The 15,689-nt window shown below is 45.3% G+C and overlaps 1 protein-coding gene across 1 annotated transcript in view; it reads right to left on the bottom strand.

The window, feature by feature from the left end:
* The window catches only part of TRPC7 (transient receptor potential cation channel subfamily C member 7), a 148,017-nt gene that overhangs the window by 52,996 nt on the left and 79,332 nt on the right, over positions 1-15,689 (bottom strand). Inside the window, exon 4 of the mRNA XM_044227302.1 lies at positions 4,312-4,476. Coding sequence (XP_044083237.1) covers positions 4,312-4,476 — 165 coding nt within the window. The remainder of the gene's footprint in view (positions 1-4,311; positions 4,477-15,689) is intronic.

Raw genomic sequence — 15,689 nt, 5'->3', positions numbered from 1 at the left:
ATGCTTGTACAATGGTTAAGGTCCGGTCTCTTGAGCTAGAGATCTTAGGTTTAAATAACAGCTCCATAGTTTGTGGCATTTAATCCCTTTATGTCTTAGTTTCTTCATCTGTAAAATGGGGATAAAATATAACTTTTCATGTAGGGTTGATCAAAGAAATGAATAATATGCACAAAACAGAGCAGCTCCTGGCACACAAGAAGCACTTACTATGTGGCACCAGAGAGCCTCAGGCAATACTCCTAAGGGGGAACATAAACCCACCTGGCTCTTTTAAAGCTAATAGGCAAGACTCTGGAAAGTTGGAGCTTCACAGAGTCCTAATGCACTTCTGCTGTGAGCCTTTGGGGTGCTGTCTGTATGCACCATGATCCTGGGCCCTGAAGGGGATAGAATAAATAAGCCAGCAGAGTTGGTCCTTCCTTTCAAAGTTGCTGATTTTCTGGTGGAGAGAGATGCCGGCCATCACCTGTGCTAGGAAATCGATGGAGAGTTGGGGAGAGAATGTCACAGGGCTTAGACTGGGCTCGGATAGAAGCAATCAGCCTTCTAGTACTCTTAACTGCTGTCCCAGCAGGGTGGCAGGTGATGGACTTTCCTTTTGGATTTGAGGGCAGATACTTTTGTTAACATAAGAGCAAAATATGCTCTATTTCCTGGCATGAATTTCCCCTCCATGACCATGCTTCAAAAATTACAGCATGATTGTATTTAATCTGTGCTCTCTGGTAGAAGCAGATGAGGGGGACACACAGGCCTTTGGAGGCATTGTCTTCTCCTGGTCGGCCTTGGATCGCATGGCGTGACCCTTGTTTCAAACCATTTCAACTCTGACAAGGCAAAGCAGAGATCTTCCAAAGCTGCAGAGCTCCTCTACCTCCTCATGAGGTGTTTTGTTTGGCACAGAGCTTAGGGGCTGGGGTGTGGTAACTGACACTTTGGCATTCTTCATCTGAGAGTTATGTGGTAGTATATGGACTGAGGGCTTGTACCCTGCAAAGATACTAGGTAGTAGGCTGAAGCTATTTACAGCTCTCCCTGCCTGAGTTCTGGGACTGAGTTATAAGGATAATTGAGCCATCAGGGTTAACGTCATGGAGGAAATCAGTTTCACCTCTCACACCTTTACAATTAGAGTTTGTGTTGTTGCTCAATATGTTTACCATGCTGACTTCCTCCTTGATCCAACCCACTGTAGAGACCCCATTTGAGCCCATAAGGATTGCTGTTAACTCTTTCAGGTCTCAGATTTTAATAGGCAAACTACCTAAAGTATGAATCAGAATGGAATAACAAAGGGTGCAAAAGGGCATTGAGCCATAAAGGTCCTTTGACATCAGAGCTCTCCTTGAGAGGATAAAGAGCTCCATGGGTAAAGATCTACCTGATAGCAGCCATCAGGAGAGAACTCACCAGCTTCCCAGTGGGCTGCATGACCTCAGCCATGTTGAGAAATAATAGAAAAATATCACTGTTCACTTTATTGACCTTGACAGGCCTGTTCCAAGAGCCAGACCAGCCTTTGTTATCTTATGTACACATCTATGACTTGGTTACCCTCTTCAGCCACCGTATTAGTAATCTGTCAGCTTCTGTTGACATCCTTGACCTTATCCTCTCCTTATTTAGCTGTCTTTCTCAGGGACCCTCAGAAATTTAAATAAAAGTAGAATTGACAGCTATGGGGATTCAATGGGAAATAAATGACATCATTTTTTCAGGCTGATCAAGTAATTTTGGTGTTTCTAGGTGTCCCTAAATCAGGAGAATAACTATTCAATAAGTGGACCATTAAGTTGGAATCAGAAACTTCAACATTTGTTAGACATTGTTGGATGTTAGCTGGTTGATGATGTTTTTATGAAAACATTAAGAAAAGAATATAAAGTTCTACTTTCTTTGAGGCAGGTGTCATAAGGTGGTTAGAATATGAAGTTCCTGGGATGACACTGGCTTTTTCATAGATGTATTACACAGGTATAAAGTGATCCCTTGGGAGAAGGGAGGCTAGCACATTAACAGATTTCTCCACTGTGCCCCTTTCCTTGAGAGGACCTTATATTCTGGACCTCAGGAGCCTTTGGAGAGGGCTAGTTTCTTTACATGGAAGATATGACCCTTTATAATCCCCAGTATATAATATCTTTGCCAAACTTGAAAAGATTTCTTTTGTAGTGGTGAAAGGAAAGACTAAAAATATCTTGGCTGTTTTATCTGTCCTGTGACTGCTTCAGAGCAACTTTGACAACTAAAGTTTCCCTCCTTAATGAGGGAATCTTCCCTTAGAATAAGCAGTGCCACCAAGAATGATCTCATGCCATAGACTAAGACTTGTCATTCCAATGTGGACACCCCCTCCAATATGTTGAACTCAGACTTGCAGCCTAGAAAGTACCCAGAAGGCACAAGCGGCTTAATGGTCAGCCCATATTTATCTCTAGTGTTCTTTTCTTAGTCTTACTGGGAGCTCCGCGAGCACCAAATGTCAAAAAGACATATATCTGAACAGAGGAGAGGAAGTCTCAGCCATTGGGCTAAATTTTCTTGAAACATTTCTTCCAGAATGTTCTAAAAGACCACTGTCAGTGTAACCCCTATGTTTCATGGTGGTATTAGTCTCCTGGATTTACTGGACCCTAAGAAAGTCCTCCCTCCCCCTCCCATGCAATTTTTTTGGGGGGGGTGCCATCACATCTGCATGATAGTGGCCAAGATGATTCTTCTTAGACCGACTGAAAATCTGAAAAAATTTAGTCAACAACTGGAATATCATTTCTTCCTGAATATTTCCCTAGGTGACCAGGCAGGCGGAGGTAAACCAATTTGCTGGTATTGGCTAGTCCCACTTTTCTGGTAGCTGTCACATTTGGTTTTTAAAAACAAAAGTGAGGATTGTCATTGTTTTCTCTACCAAGTGGCTATTATTTTAATGAGTGACTGTCCTAAAAGTAGTTTGGGGCTCCTAGAGTATGGAGGTGAGTGTCCCTATCCATTGAGACTTTGGATGAAGTCAAGGATGTATTTCCAGTGTGAAACCCTGTGCCTAGAACCAGTGACCTGCTCTAACCCAGCTTTAAATCTGGTTAGGCTTGTTTTACTCACTGTACTTTCTTCAGCTCATAATGAAAGACAGAAAAAATTGCCGTCATTTACATGTGTATCATTTGGGGAATTCTGATTTAGAAATCCATGGCATGGCAGACTGTCAAAGAAACAAAATCTTCAGTAGATGTAAAGTTGAACACCACAAATACTCAGTTTGAGGACTTTTTAAGACCCATTTTACAGAAGGAGTCTGAGTCCTAATCTGTCTCTATGGTACACATCTTACTCGAAGGCAGTGAATTCACTGCGTATCTGGTAAGGTGGCCTCGTCAGCAGCCCTCAGGTCTTGGGCCCATCATGCTGGCATGAGTTCCCTCTTACTGGAGTTGGCAAGAGGTTCTATTTTTGTTAACCACATTAGCTGATCAGATTCCCTGTGGAATCATTTCTCCATGATTTTGTCCTGTAGTTGCTAACTCTTGCCTGAAGCTGGAGAGAGTGCTGTGGCTTTCTGTGGCCACAGAAATGTGGGCTGGGCTGTAGGGATGGTGGAACGGGAAGTGGGGAAAGTTCCATTCCCTCTGTTACCAGCGGGCAACAGACACTCCCCTTCCCTGTGAGAAAAGAGCCCAGCTCTGCACCTTTCCAGCTCTCCCTCTCTTTCCTTTGTCTTTTCCTTCTTGCGACCCAATTAGCTGCCCATGTGGGCCAGAGCCTAATCAAGGAAGCCAGGGAAACTGGGACGATGTGGAGATGGGGCTGCAGAGCCCAGCATGAGCTGCATTTGACTCTCGGTCTGTTAGCTATTTCTCTTTTCTGAACCTACTTCATAAAGTATATGCGTCATAATGTAATTGGGGGAGTGAAATCAGATCTTCCCTGAAAAGGGGTTAGCCAAAAGAAAGTGCTCAATAATGTCGCCTATTCCTGTGATCATTATTGTGGTGATTACTGTGAGTGTAGAGGACATGTCTGGGTTATGGCATAATCAGAGGAGCAAAAGTGCCCGTATTTCCTCTCTCTTCCTTTACTGATCAGTTATGCCTCATGTATCTTAAACGTCCCAGATTATCACTTCTCTCTGTCTTAGAGAAATAATGGAAAAAAGCAGGTCTGTGTGGTTTCCTACTTTTGTTAAGTATCTCAAAACTCTTTTCTCTGGACACGGGAAACGCTCAGCCATTGCTCTGAGCCAGTGGTCTCCAGGTCATGCTAAGGAGAGAGAAGCAGTCACCGCAGACGACATGCACCTTAAGCAGTCTGTACCTTGCTGCACGGAGCAATCCAATAGGCTATGGCGAGAAAAGGGAGGCCTAGGGAGACTCCAAAGACAGCCAGGAATTTCACAGCGATAGACTGTTGACGTAAGCCTGAGAGATTTTCATACCACATGGTAAGCAATTGCTGCTGACAGTTAGGATGAGCAACGAACTGTAAAAACAAAACAAAAACAAAAACAAAACGCAAACAGGAAAATGGCATTGGTAGCACTTGAACAGTAGAGGACCTCCAAGAAGCTAGGGGCCGCGCTGTTTTACCTGGGGCATGGCCTGATGCTAGGGCAGAGCAGCGCTTAGGTCCCCGGGGGGGACCCTTCTGGCCTGAGGACGCCGGGTGAGGTGGCACTGTGCTCAGAGGCCTCCCAGGACTGGCTGCACCAGTGCTCGGCACTTATCTTGGGCAGAGTTCAGTTTCAAGGCAGCGTGAGTCATGAGTGGAGCAGGAATGGGGTTCTGGAGTCCCACTTGGGTTTGAAATTTGCTCCTCTGTTTCCTAGCCATGTGACCTTGGGCCACATATGCAACTACTGTGAGCTTCGGTCTCATTCATGAAACAGCCTGTTGTCTTTAGGATTAAGTGAGTTTGTAGAAGTGTTTCCCTCTCTTTTCCTGTACTGGCTAAGGAAAGGGCTTGCAGTGTTTCTAGAGGGCAGGTTAAAACTGAGTATTTCCCCACTGGGCTTCTGTGGGGTCGGCTTGGGTGCATAGAACCTCTTGTGGCCTGCTAGAGCACTGACACGCCATGTCCCTCGTGCGGCGGCTTCTCCTTGCTGCCTTCCTCCCTTCACACTGTGCTGTCCTGATGTCCCGGTTATAAGACAGACCTCGGCTGGCCGTTTGGTATTGCGTGACCTCACCCCTTCTGGATATCCCTTATGGGGCTGGGCAGAGAACCCTGACTTAAACTGGCCTATCAGTCCCCTCACCTGGGCCTTTGAGACTGATGGACAGAGGCAGTTTCTTTATTTACCAGGAGTTAACAAATGATCTTGGGAGAGGTGGGCAACCATGTTCCTCTGTGGACTTAGTGGCAAAACGAGCCAGGTAAAAAGAAAGAAGAATGATGTTGGGCAGGAAAGAGTCTCAGATAGCATGTGCCCTCCCTGGGGCCTGGCTCCCCTCCGCCCACGTGGTAAGTGGTACGTGGTACATGAGACGCACTTCTGTTCATGCGGGGAGTCTTCCTTGTTCTGCTCTGTCCGGCAAGTTGGCTTGGGCTGCTGCAGCCGAACAGCCTTTCCCTGCAGATATTTGCTGCCATTTGGCCACGTGTTTAGTTGATTTTGAGTCTTGGTTAGTGGAAATGGGTATTAGACAATATTTAAGTAAAATTTATGGGAATGAAGTTGACATTTTTACTCAAACTCTATTTCCCCCCTGAGATGGGAGGAAGCCATTGAAAGTTTTTGGTAGCTCTGTTCTTCGGCCCTGCATCCACGGACTGGAGCAGACACCCTGGGAATTCTTCAAAGGGTCTGACTTTTCCTCTGAATCAGATAGAGGAGCATAATATGCCAATTTTCATCCCATTTGCCTCATTGGTATTGTGGGGACATGTGCAGTGGCATTAAGGGGACATGAGCAATGATTATGAGGAAATGTAAAAACATTTCCTTTTCATTATAAGAATAGTGTAAAACACTATTTTTTAAAACACGTTTTAAAACATTCTCAGTGCAAATTGCAGCATGTTCTTATTTCCAGTTTCTGGGAACTCAAGGCAGCAGCCAGGTCATGTGTGAAGACACTATCAAAGTTTTATGTGGCCACGCGGCAACCCCTGATGATACCAGTCCTCAGACATTAGTGACAATGAAGCCTTTTTGGTAGCATTATTGGACCCATAGCAAGCACTGTGGTCTTTCCTTCTAAGATGAGTGCTGTGGATCCTCCTCAGCCTAGGGTGAGACTCACCAGGCCAGCAGGTGACAGGATTTGCTGTGCCCTTTTTGACTCACAGCAGAGTAGAGCAAGCTACAGAAACCCATGTGGGTGTTTTAGTAATGGCCAGCTTTCTGGGAGCCGAGGCCCCTCAGAGGGATGGGGTGTGGGAAAGGGAGACAGTCAGTTTTGTTTTTTGACAGCCAGCCTTCTCTGGGTGCTGAAGGGATCTACTCTGGAGAAACTCAGTCTGATTAGAAGGGGGGACGTCTGCTCCTGAACTAGCACAAGACCATTTGGCTCACCCTGTGGCTCCTTGTGCTGTAACTGCTCTGGAAGGACTCCAGATAAGTCGGCACAATAGATTCAGCAGTGGGGCTGGGGGGGAAGGAATGCTGAGGCAGAACACAATGGGGGCCATTTCCTCTCTCTCTTCTCTACCTCAGAGGAAGGCAGTGGTCACAACTAAAACAAGGGGGCTCTCTTGAGTCTTCTTCTGATTAGACATGTGTTAATTTTTATAGCTGCAGTTCTTCCCCCATAATAAAACAACCCAGCTTCAAACACGATATTAATTTACAGACAGACTTTATAGTGTATGGATTCCAGAAAGCTGGCAGCAACTAACAGCTGAAACTCAGATTATTTATCTTTATATGGGCACTTTTCTATCCTCGTGGTAGGCTTTGGAAATTCAGTGTGTAGCAAAGGAGTTTTTCCACTGTGCTTTTGAAGCACGAGATATCATCTGTGATCGCAGGAAGACGAGAGCACCACGAGGATGCCATCAGGACACAACAGTCTAACCAAAAGGACACGCAGCTAGGGAACAAAGACAGGAACAATTCCTGCAGGGTGAGGAGGGGGGTGAGGAGGTGAACAGGGGAAGGATTTTCAGAAGTAGGGTCAGAAAGGAATGAGCGAAAGAAAAGCCCACAGCTAGACTAGAATGGGAACACAGTAAATCAGTGTTGTCCTGAGTTTGCTTTCTGTGGCATCTGGCTCACAAGAGGACGGATGACACCAGGGGCTTTGCCCAGGCCACTCTCACCCCAAACCATCATGGTCTGAGTGTGGTACACTTTTTATGGAGGTTCTTCACAGGAAGAACTGATGAGAACACCTCAGTTTTCTCAGCAGTGTGATTCCCACTCTTCATGGCAGGGAGTTCCTGATGGCCTGGGCCTGAGAATCTGTTATGGTGGGCTTATGTGAAGCTGAGCGGCCTCTTCAGAGAAAATCAGTTCAGCCACGTCCACGATCAGACATGTGTAGAAAAAAATAAATCCAGCCACCTGGTGGACTGGGCAGAGAACTGGGGCAGGAGAGGGAAGATGAGGCAAGTAAAGCTGCAGACTAAGTGGGAGCTCTGAGCCAGTATCCCTACCATGGACAAGGAGATGGCTGGAAAACAGGAACCGAGAGTCAGGAGGGACTAGCAATCATGTGGCTGCCGGTTTTTGAGTCCATCTCATGCCAGTTATCCTAGTGGCTCATTTGACCAGCATTCATGGTTCAAATAACAAATTATACCCAAAACTACTTTTCTGTTAAGATCTCACTTAAGCGTCTTGTTCCTTCTAGCCTGGTGACATAGTGAGACTATAGTGAGACTATATTGGCTTAGTCTTGGCTGTTATTCTGCTTTTATTTGATCTGTGGGCTGTACTTTTCCTTTTGTAGCCCAAAGGAGAACCATTCCCTTTACTGTCTCCCTGCTTTATATTCACTCACAAGGAAATAGCTCATGTTGTAAGAGTACATAGTTGCTTAAGAGATCCAAACATTCCTTAACTAACTAACTGAACTAACTGTTTTTAGGGCTGTCTCATGGCATGCTTGCGCCCTTGGACCAAGAGGCCCATTACAAGAGGGTCGAAGACTTTCCTCATGTAGGGTGGGTAAGGGCATGGACTGGTACCTGGCTTCCTGGGTTCAAGTCCCGGTCCTTCCACTTGCTGGCCCTATGCTCTCAAGTCATTGCCTTAGCTTCCCTCTTCTGGAAATGAAGCTAATCATTAGGATTAAGTAAGTTAGTGTATGTAAAGTGCTTAGAATAGTACCTGGTACATAGTAAGCACTGTATTAGTATGCAATAAATAAAAGTAAGCCCATGACTCTGCTTTCCTTGCCCATTTTCTCTGTCCCTCTTCCTCTGTTTCTCTCTTCCTTTCTCCTACTCTCTACAGCTCTCCCTCACTCTCCTCTCTTTATTCTTGTATGTACCTGGTGTGAGCAGACAGATTCTTGAAGTGTTGGTATCTCTGCAAAGAGCCATGTCCTCTCACATGGGTGAGGCCACTCCCTCTCTAGCCAGTCCCTCCTGCCCCACCCTCCACTGAAAGCGCAGCTTGATTTGTCCATGCAATTAGCTCCAAATGGGCTGGTCTCTGCTGGGTAGATAGGGTCACTATCAAGTGTATTCTGCACCCTGATACCCATCTACCAGTTGTAGAGCTCTCCATCCCTAAGGCACTCACTCCCTCCTCTCTACTGCCTTAGTGCCCCTCCTCTCTACTGCCTTAAAAGCTTTTCAGTCCTGCATTTTGCACTTTTCACAGGGAGGAACAGAGGACTACATTTGAGCTCAGAGGCTTTGAGACTGTGTGATTTCCATATCCTTTAAGCACAGGTTTTTCCCTCGGACACCAAGTCTCATTTATAGAGTGATGAGATGTGGGAATGCATAGTTTGATAAGCTGAAGAATAACTTAGCTAGAACAAAATTTATAAAATCCAGTGCCTATAGATAAAAGGACTTTCTTTTATACAGATAAACCATCAGAGGGCCCAGTGATGGCCGATACGACTGTGTTCAAGATTTTCCACTTAGCTCAACACTGGCATTTGCTTATAGAAACCTGTTTTCCCTGGAAACTGTCTATGTACACAAAGGGAGAAAGACACTGTCTCAAGCTATAGTCACCAAGTGGCTTTTCTTAGTGTGGACCATCCATGGAAATTAGAATAATTCTGTGGTGCCATTTCTTGTTTGGAGCATCTCGTGGGGTTGGGTTCAGTGGTGCTAATGTTTTTCTTTCCCATTCTGTCTAGGGAAAGCTCTCAAGTCTGGGAAGTTGAGGAGGGAAGAAGAGAAATTAAAGTGTCAGTCATTGACTGGTGGGTCATTTGTTTGTTCATTCACTTTGCAAACTTGTCCTCGGTGCTCTCTCTCACTGGGCACTGTGGCTAGCACTGGAAGTACAGAGAGAGTTTGCACTCCTTGTCCACCTAGAGCTCTCGGCCCTGTGACTCTGGAGGTGGAACAGGGCATTGGAGTAACATACCCAGCTGGGTCTGGAGTAGGCCTTCCCTGACAGGTGAGTGGATAACACTGAATGATTATCCCACGAGTGGGTGTGCTTAGTGGCCTTTCTCTGTGAGACCCAATAGTGAGAGCCCCACAGCTCTGGCACAGCTAGTTGGCTTTGTCTCCACTGATGACTTTCAGCTTGCTTTTCTCTGTGCCAGCAGTTAGCAGATCGGTTGCATTCACAGGCTCTGAGGTTGGCCCAGGCAGGTTCAAATCCCAGATCTGCCATTTTCTAGCTGTGTGACTTTGGGCACTTCCTGGCTCCTAGTTTCGTAGTCCAAGAGAGGTGGAAAAAGTCTGCTGAGTGTCCCAAACATGGCCTGGCACTCAGTATTAAAGGTATTACTAGGGGCACTTGGGTGGCTCAGTCAGTTCATAAGCCTTTGCCTTTGGGGTCAGGTCATGATCCCAGGGTCCTGGGATTGAGCCCTGCATCGGTCTCTCTGCTCAGCAGGGAGCCTGTTTCCCACTCTCTCTCTGCCTGACTCTCTGCCTACTTGTGATCTCTCTCTCTCTGTCAAATAAATAAATAAATAAAATCTTAAAAAAAAAAAAAAGGTATTACTGCTGGTGATGTTTTTATTACTACTTCTACTTCCCACCCCCCCACCCCAGGGATGTCTGAGTAGTTCTCTTGGCTCTTCTCCTTGCTGAGTTTATGCCATCAGCAGAGGACTGAGTAGTCATGGTGTTTTTAGATTCAAAAATTCCTGAAGAATTTAGTATGCTCGACTGTAATGAAAAAAAGCAGAAATTGCCATTGTTGTATAAAGTTTTAAATTGGTGGAGCGTTCTGGTATGGAACCAACATTGTCACCATGCTCATGGGACCTATTTATTTAGCCTTGGTGCTCCCTAGTGACCACCATAAGAGGGTAATTCAAGATAGTTCTGTGGATGGTGGTAGGAGTGAGAAAAGAAAGGTGTGGGGCTTGGAACTCTGGATGGGGGATCCAAAAAATTATACCTCTTTCAAGGAGCCTGTCAGCAGCGGCACCAAAGTAAAAAATTTGGAAGTCATGGCTTGAGTGTTTCTTGCTATTAATTATCAAGGATCTACTACATGAAGGAATTTTACTTTTGTTAGCTATAATCTTCACAGTAACCCTCCAAAGAATGGATGTTTACATATCCTTGTATACCAATGAAGATGTGCTTTCCTCCCCATCTCGCAGGTGAGGGAGCGGAGGCTGAGTCACCTCAAGATGCCCACAGTACCACTGCTAGAAACTGGTTCCAACTTGGGTCTTTCTGACTCCAAAGCCTGAGGTCTATGTAGTGCACTAAGCTCCTTCTGGAATGCTCTGGATCTGGTCAGCTTGAACTTCAGTCCTTTCTGGTCTTAGTTCTCTGTCATAAATAAAACAATAAAAAGCTAACATTTATTGAGCCCTCATAGGGATTGGGCTTTTTGGTAAGCACATTACAAACATTTTCTCCTTGAATCCTTTTAACACAGTGAGGTAGAAATTGTTATTGCTATCACTGTTCATGTCTGACTCCAGAGTCAACATTCTTAATCATTTCCTTGTATTGCCTTTGCTGGGGGACATCTCCTGCATCTCTTCTAGGTCAGGTCACTCTCTCATTCTATCTGCTGAGTGGGAGGGCATCTCTGTGAGCCTCCAGATTGCAGATGTGCCCCAGAGATGTGCGTATAGTTTTTCAGCCGGAGTTTTGGGTGTCTCTTTTTACTCTGTGGCAGTGGGCTATGTCCTCCTGGGGGTGGGGCAGTTGATCTCTGACTGGCTTCTTCAGAGCAGTGGAAGTTCTGTGCTAGTCCCCCGTCTGCTCCATTCGCACTGTTTGGGATGGATGGAGCCATGGATGGAGGCATAGATGGAGGGGATTTTAATTGGGGAGAAAGGAAGCAAGTAAAAGAGAATGAAAGGAAGAAAAGAGAAGCAGAGAAGAGGAGAGCAATGGAAAGGAGAGTCGGGGGTGAGTTTCAAGCCTGACTTTTAGCTGCTATTCCAACTTGACTCCAACTTGACTCTTTTCCTTTGCATCCCTAGGTGCTGGCCTGACTCTGGCAGCACTATTCCAGAGCCTGCCCCAAGCTTGACCCTCATTGAGCCTTTGCTCAAGGTGTCTCTGCTCCCTGGTGTGCTTTCCCTCTCATCACCATTGTCCAGGTTTTGTTCAGCTCACTTTCTCTTTCCTGAAAGCCCACCTAGTGAGAATCTCTCTTCCTCTCCTCTCCTCTCCTCCAATTCTTGGTCTCTCCCTTTTGTCATAGTGATATGCCTGGATGATCCTCTACCAGAGAGAAAACTCCTCCTGGATGGCTCCGATGGACCTTTAGCGTGGTAGTCAGTTAATGGGTACAGAGGCGGTGCCATTAGCATGAGTAAATGGCACAGCTAGAAGTTGTGTCAGACTGCAAATCTGGAACGGTCTACAGGACCAGAGTGGCCTTCCTTACTCATTGTCCTTGTCATTTGGCAGATTATCAGCGCATCTAGCTATGTCACCACATCTGGAAGGCACACATAGGTACAAAAGGCTGAAAGTTTCCTTGTTCTTCAAGGCAGTTAAATGGCCGAATTCATGTCTTGAGTGAATTTGTTTTCACTGTACAAGTGCCAGGAGACAGGAAAACAATGATGACAACAACTTGCTTCATTACCAAAGGCAGTCAAGCTGGGCGTTTTAAGATCTTATCAGGGAAAAATTCATACCATCATCTGGAGGGGAGCTACCTGGGAAATGAGCCAACGAGGGAGATTGGTATGGGAGCTCAGGTAAAGGGGATTTATGCTTCTTTGTTTCATATGCATCGCTTCACCACGCTGCCTCCCTGTCCTTACCTTTTTGCAGTACCACTTGGAAAATGCTCCTTTTTCTGGCTACGCGGGTGTCTTTCAGTCCTCCCCCTCATATCTGGGAAAATCCATTTGGATGCCTGTACAGATGTCTCGCACTCGATCCGGGCCCCCTTCCTCCTCCTCCACTGTGCTCCCACAAGCTTAACCAGCCCTGGCGTGCTTCTTCCTTATTCCTACAGCCAGGTGTCCTGCCAGGCAGCCAGCTCCTCCCCAAGCCATCCTGCAAGTCCACCGTGCAGCAAAAGGAGATGGCTACTTCTGAAGTCTCTTCCCTCCCATGAAGATATGTTATCATCTGTTCAGTTGAATAGCTTGCTCCATTGTTCTCTGGTCCAGTTTTCTATGGGCAGCAGGACGTAAAAAACTCTCCCCTGCCTCAAAATAAACAGTCCTCCAATTTTATAGCCCAACTAGAATGACATAAATGGCGAATACTCTGAACTCTGAGCACTCTGAGCACCGTGCCGGAGACTTAGCAGCCTATCTCTTACTAGGGGCAGAATGGTTTTCTCATGGAGACTTCTGTTCAGGAACAGCCTGTGCTTTAGTCTGTAGGGTCAGAAACCTGAGCAAATGGTGCTGGACTTTCCCAGAGCTGTGCGTGAGCTTTTTCCCGAGTGCAGGTACAAGGCCAAGGGCCTTGGCCGCCCTTCTGGAGGCGAGTGCTAAGTGCATGATTTGCCAGTGCCCACTAGGAGTCCTCCCACAGCACCAAGCCCGCAGGTGGTGACTAAAAGTCACTGGGTTTCCAATCTGACTTCGCGCTCATGGTCAGAGTCCCACTGTGGGCTCCAGATGACTGCCTCTGCTCTCATTGCGCCAGACGCCGCACTCCAAACCCGGGTGGGGACTCCGGCCTCCCCACTTAGGGTTATGCCCTAGCCTGAAACCCCAGGAGAAATAGAAGCAGTTCTAGCAGACCTTCTTGGATTGTCTTCTTGAGCCTTCCTCTCCAGCCAAGCTGCTCCACACACTGTTCCCAAACATGGCCTGTGTAGCCTACCCACCTGTGTTCATCCTGCTCCTCTGTGATTCCAGCACATTAAAAAGATTATCCACCATGATCAGGTGGGATTCATCCCTGGGCTACAAGAATGGTTCAACATTCGCAAATCAATCAATGCGATACAACAAATTAATATGAGAAGAGAGAAGAACCACATGGTCCTCTCAATTGATGCAGAAAAAGCATTTGACAAAATCCAGCATCCGTTCCTGATTAAAACGCTTCAAAGTATAGGGATAGAGGGAACATTCCTGAACCTCATCAAATCTATCTATGAAAGACCTACAGCAAATATCATCCTCAATGGGAGAAAGCTTGCAGCCTTCCAGTTGAGATCAGGAACATGACAAGGATGCCCACTCTCACCACTCTTGTTCAACATAGTATTAGAAGTCCTAGCAACAGCAATCAGACAACAGAGAGAAATAAAAGGTATCCAAATTGGTAATGAAGAAGTCAAACTCTCTCTCTTTGCAGATGACATGATTCTTTATATGGAAAACCCAAAAGACTCCACCCCCAAACTACTAGAACTCATACAGCAATTCAGCAACGTGGCAGGATACAAAGTCAATGTGCAGAAATCAGTGGCTTTCTTATATACTAACAATGAAGATACAGAAAGGGAAATTAGAGAATCGATTCCATTTACTATAGCACCAAAAACCACAAGATACCTGGGAATAAACCTATCAAAAGAGGTAAAGGATCTGTACTTGAGGAACTGCAGAACACTCATGAAAGAAATTGAAGAAGACACAAAAAGATGGAAGACCATTCCATGCTCTTGGATCAAAAGAATAAACATTGTTAAAATGTCTATACTGCCTAGAGCAATCTATACTTTCAATGCCATTCCGATCAAAATTCCACCGGTTTTCTTCAAAGAGCTGGAGCAAATAATCCAAAAATTTGTATGGAATCAGAAGAAACCCCAAATTGCTAAGGAAATGTTGAAAAACAAAAATAAAATTGGGGGCATCACGTTACCTGATTTCAAGCTTTATTACAAAGCTGTGATCACCAAGACAGCATGGTACTGGCATAAAAACAGACACATAGACCAGTGGAACAGAGTAGAGAGCCCAGATATGGACTCTCAACTTTCTGGTCAATTAATCTTTGACAAAACAGGAAAAAATATACAGTGGAAAAAAGACAGTCTCTTCAATAAATGGTGCTGGGAAAACTGGACAACTATATATAGAAGAATGAAACTCGACCATTCTCTCACACTGTACACAAAGATCAACTCAAAATGGATAAAAGACCTCAACGTGAGACAGGAATCCATCAGAATCCTAGAGGAGAACATAGGCAGTAATCTCTTCGATATCAGCCACAGCAACTTCTTTCAAGATATGTCTCCAAAGGTAAAGGAAACAAAAGCGAAAATAAACTTTTGGGACTTCATCAAAATCAAAAGCTTCTGCACAGCAAAGGAACAGTAAAAAAAAAAAAAAAAAAACAAAGAGGCAACCCACGGAATGGGAGAAGATATTTGCAAATGACAGTACAGACAAAAGGTTGATATCCAGGATCTATAATGAACTCCTCAAACTCAACACACATGAAACAGGCAACCATATCAAAAAATGGGCAGAAGATATGAACAGACACTTCTCCAATGAAGACATACAAATGGCTATCAGACACATGAAAAAATGTTCATCATCACTAGCCCTCAGGGAGATTCAAATTAAAACCACATTGAGATATCACCTTATACCAGTTAGAATGGCCAAAATTAACAAAACAGGAAACAACATGTGTTGGAGAGGATGTAGAGAAAGGGGAACCCTCTTACGCTGTTGGTGGGAATGCAAGTTGGTGCAGCCTCTTTGGAGAACAGTGTGGAGATTCCTCAAGAAATTAAAAATAGAACTTCACTATGACCCTGCAATTGCACTCCTGGGTATTTACCCCAAAGATAAGGAAGATGTGATTCACTTCCTAATCAGCCTTTGGGACCAAATCACCCCTTGATTTCCACTTCCGTGTCCTATCAAGCCCCTCAGCCCCCTGAGGGGGTTTTGGACTCCCCTGGGTCTTGTTCTGTGGCCCACTCACTTGGCAGTGATGGCTGAAGGGTCAAGTTGTGAAGAGCTATTGTATTGTGTTGACATGTTCTCTCTCCTGCTGTTTTTAAGCTCTTTGAAGGAAGCAGCTTTCTTTGTATCCCCAAGGATGTGCAACCTTAAGTTTTACACACAATAGGTGCTCATAATAGTAACATCTGTTGAGTGATAAATTGCATGCTCTTCTGGAGCCCGTGAGGTTTGCTCCATGATTTTCTCTGTGACTCATCATTTCAGCATAATTTCTAAATATAACAA

Source organism: Neovison vison, chromosome 1, assembly GCF_020171115.1.
Source record: "Neovison vison isolate M4711 chromosome 1, ASM_NN_V1, whole genome shotgun sequence".
In the NCBI taxonomy this organism is placed as follows: Eukaryota; Metazoa; Chordata; class Mammalia; order Carnivora; family Mustelidae; genus Neogale; species Neogale vison.
Note: the sequence above shows the minus strand (reverse complement) of the source record. Positions and strands in the feature narration are given on the sequence as shown.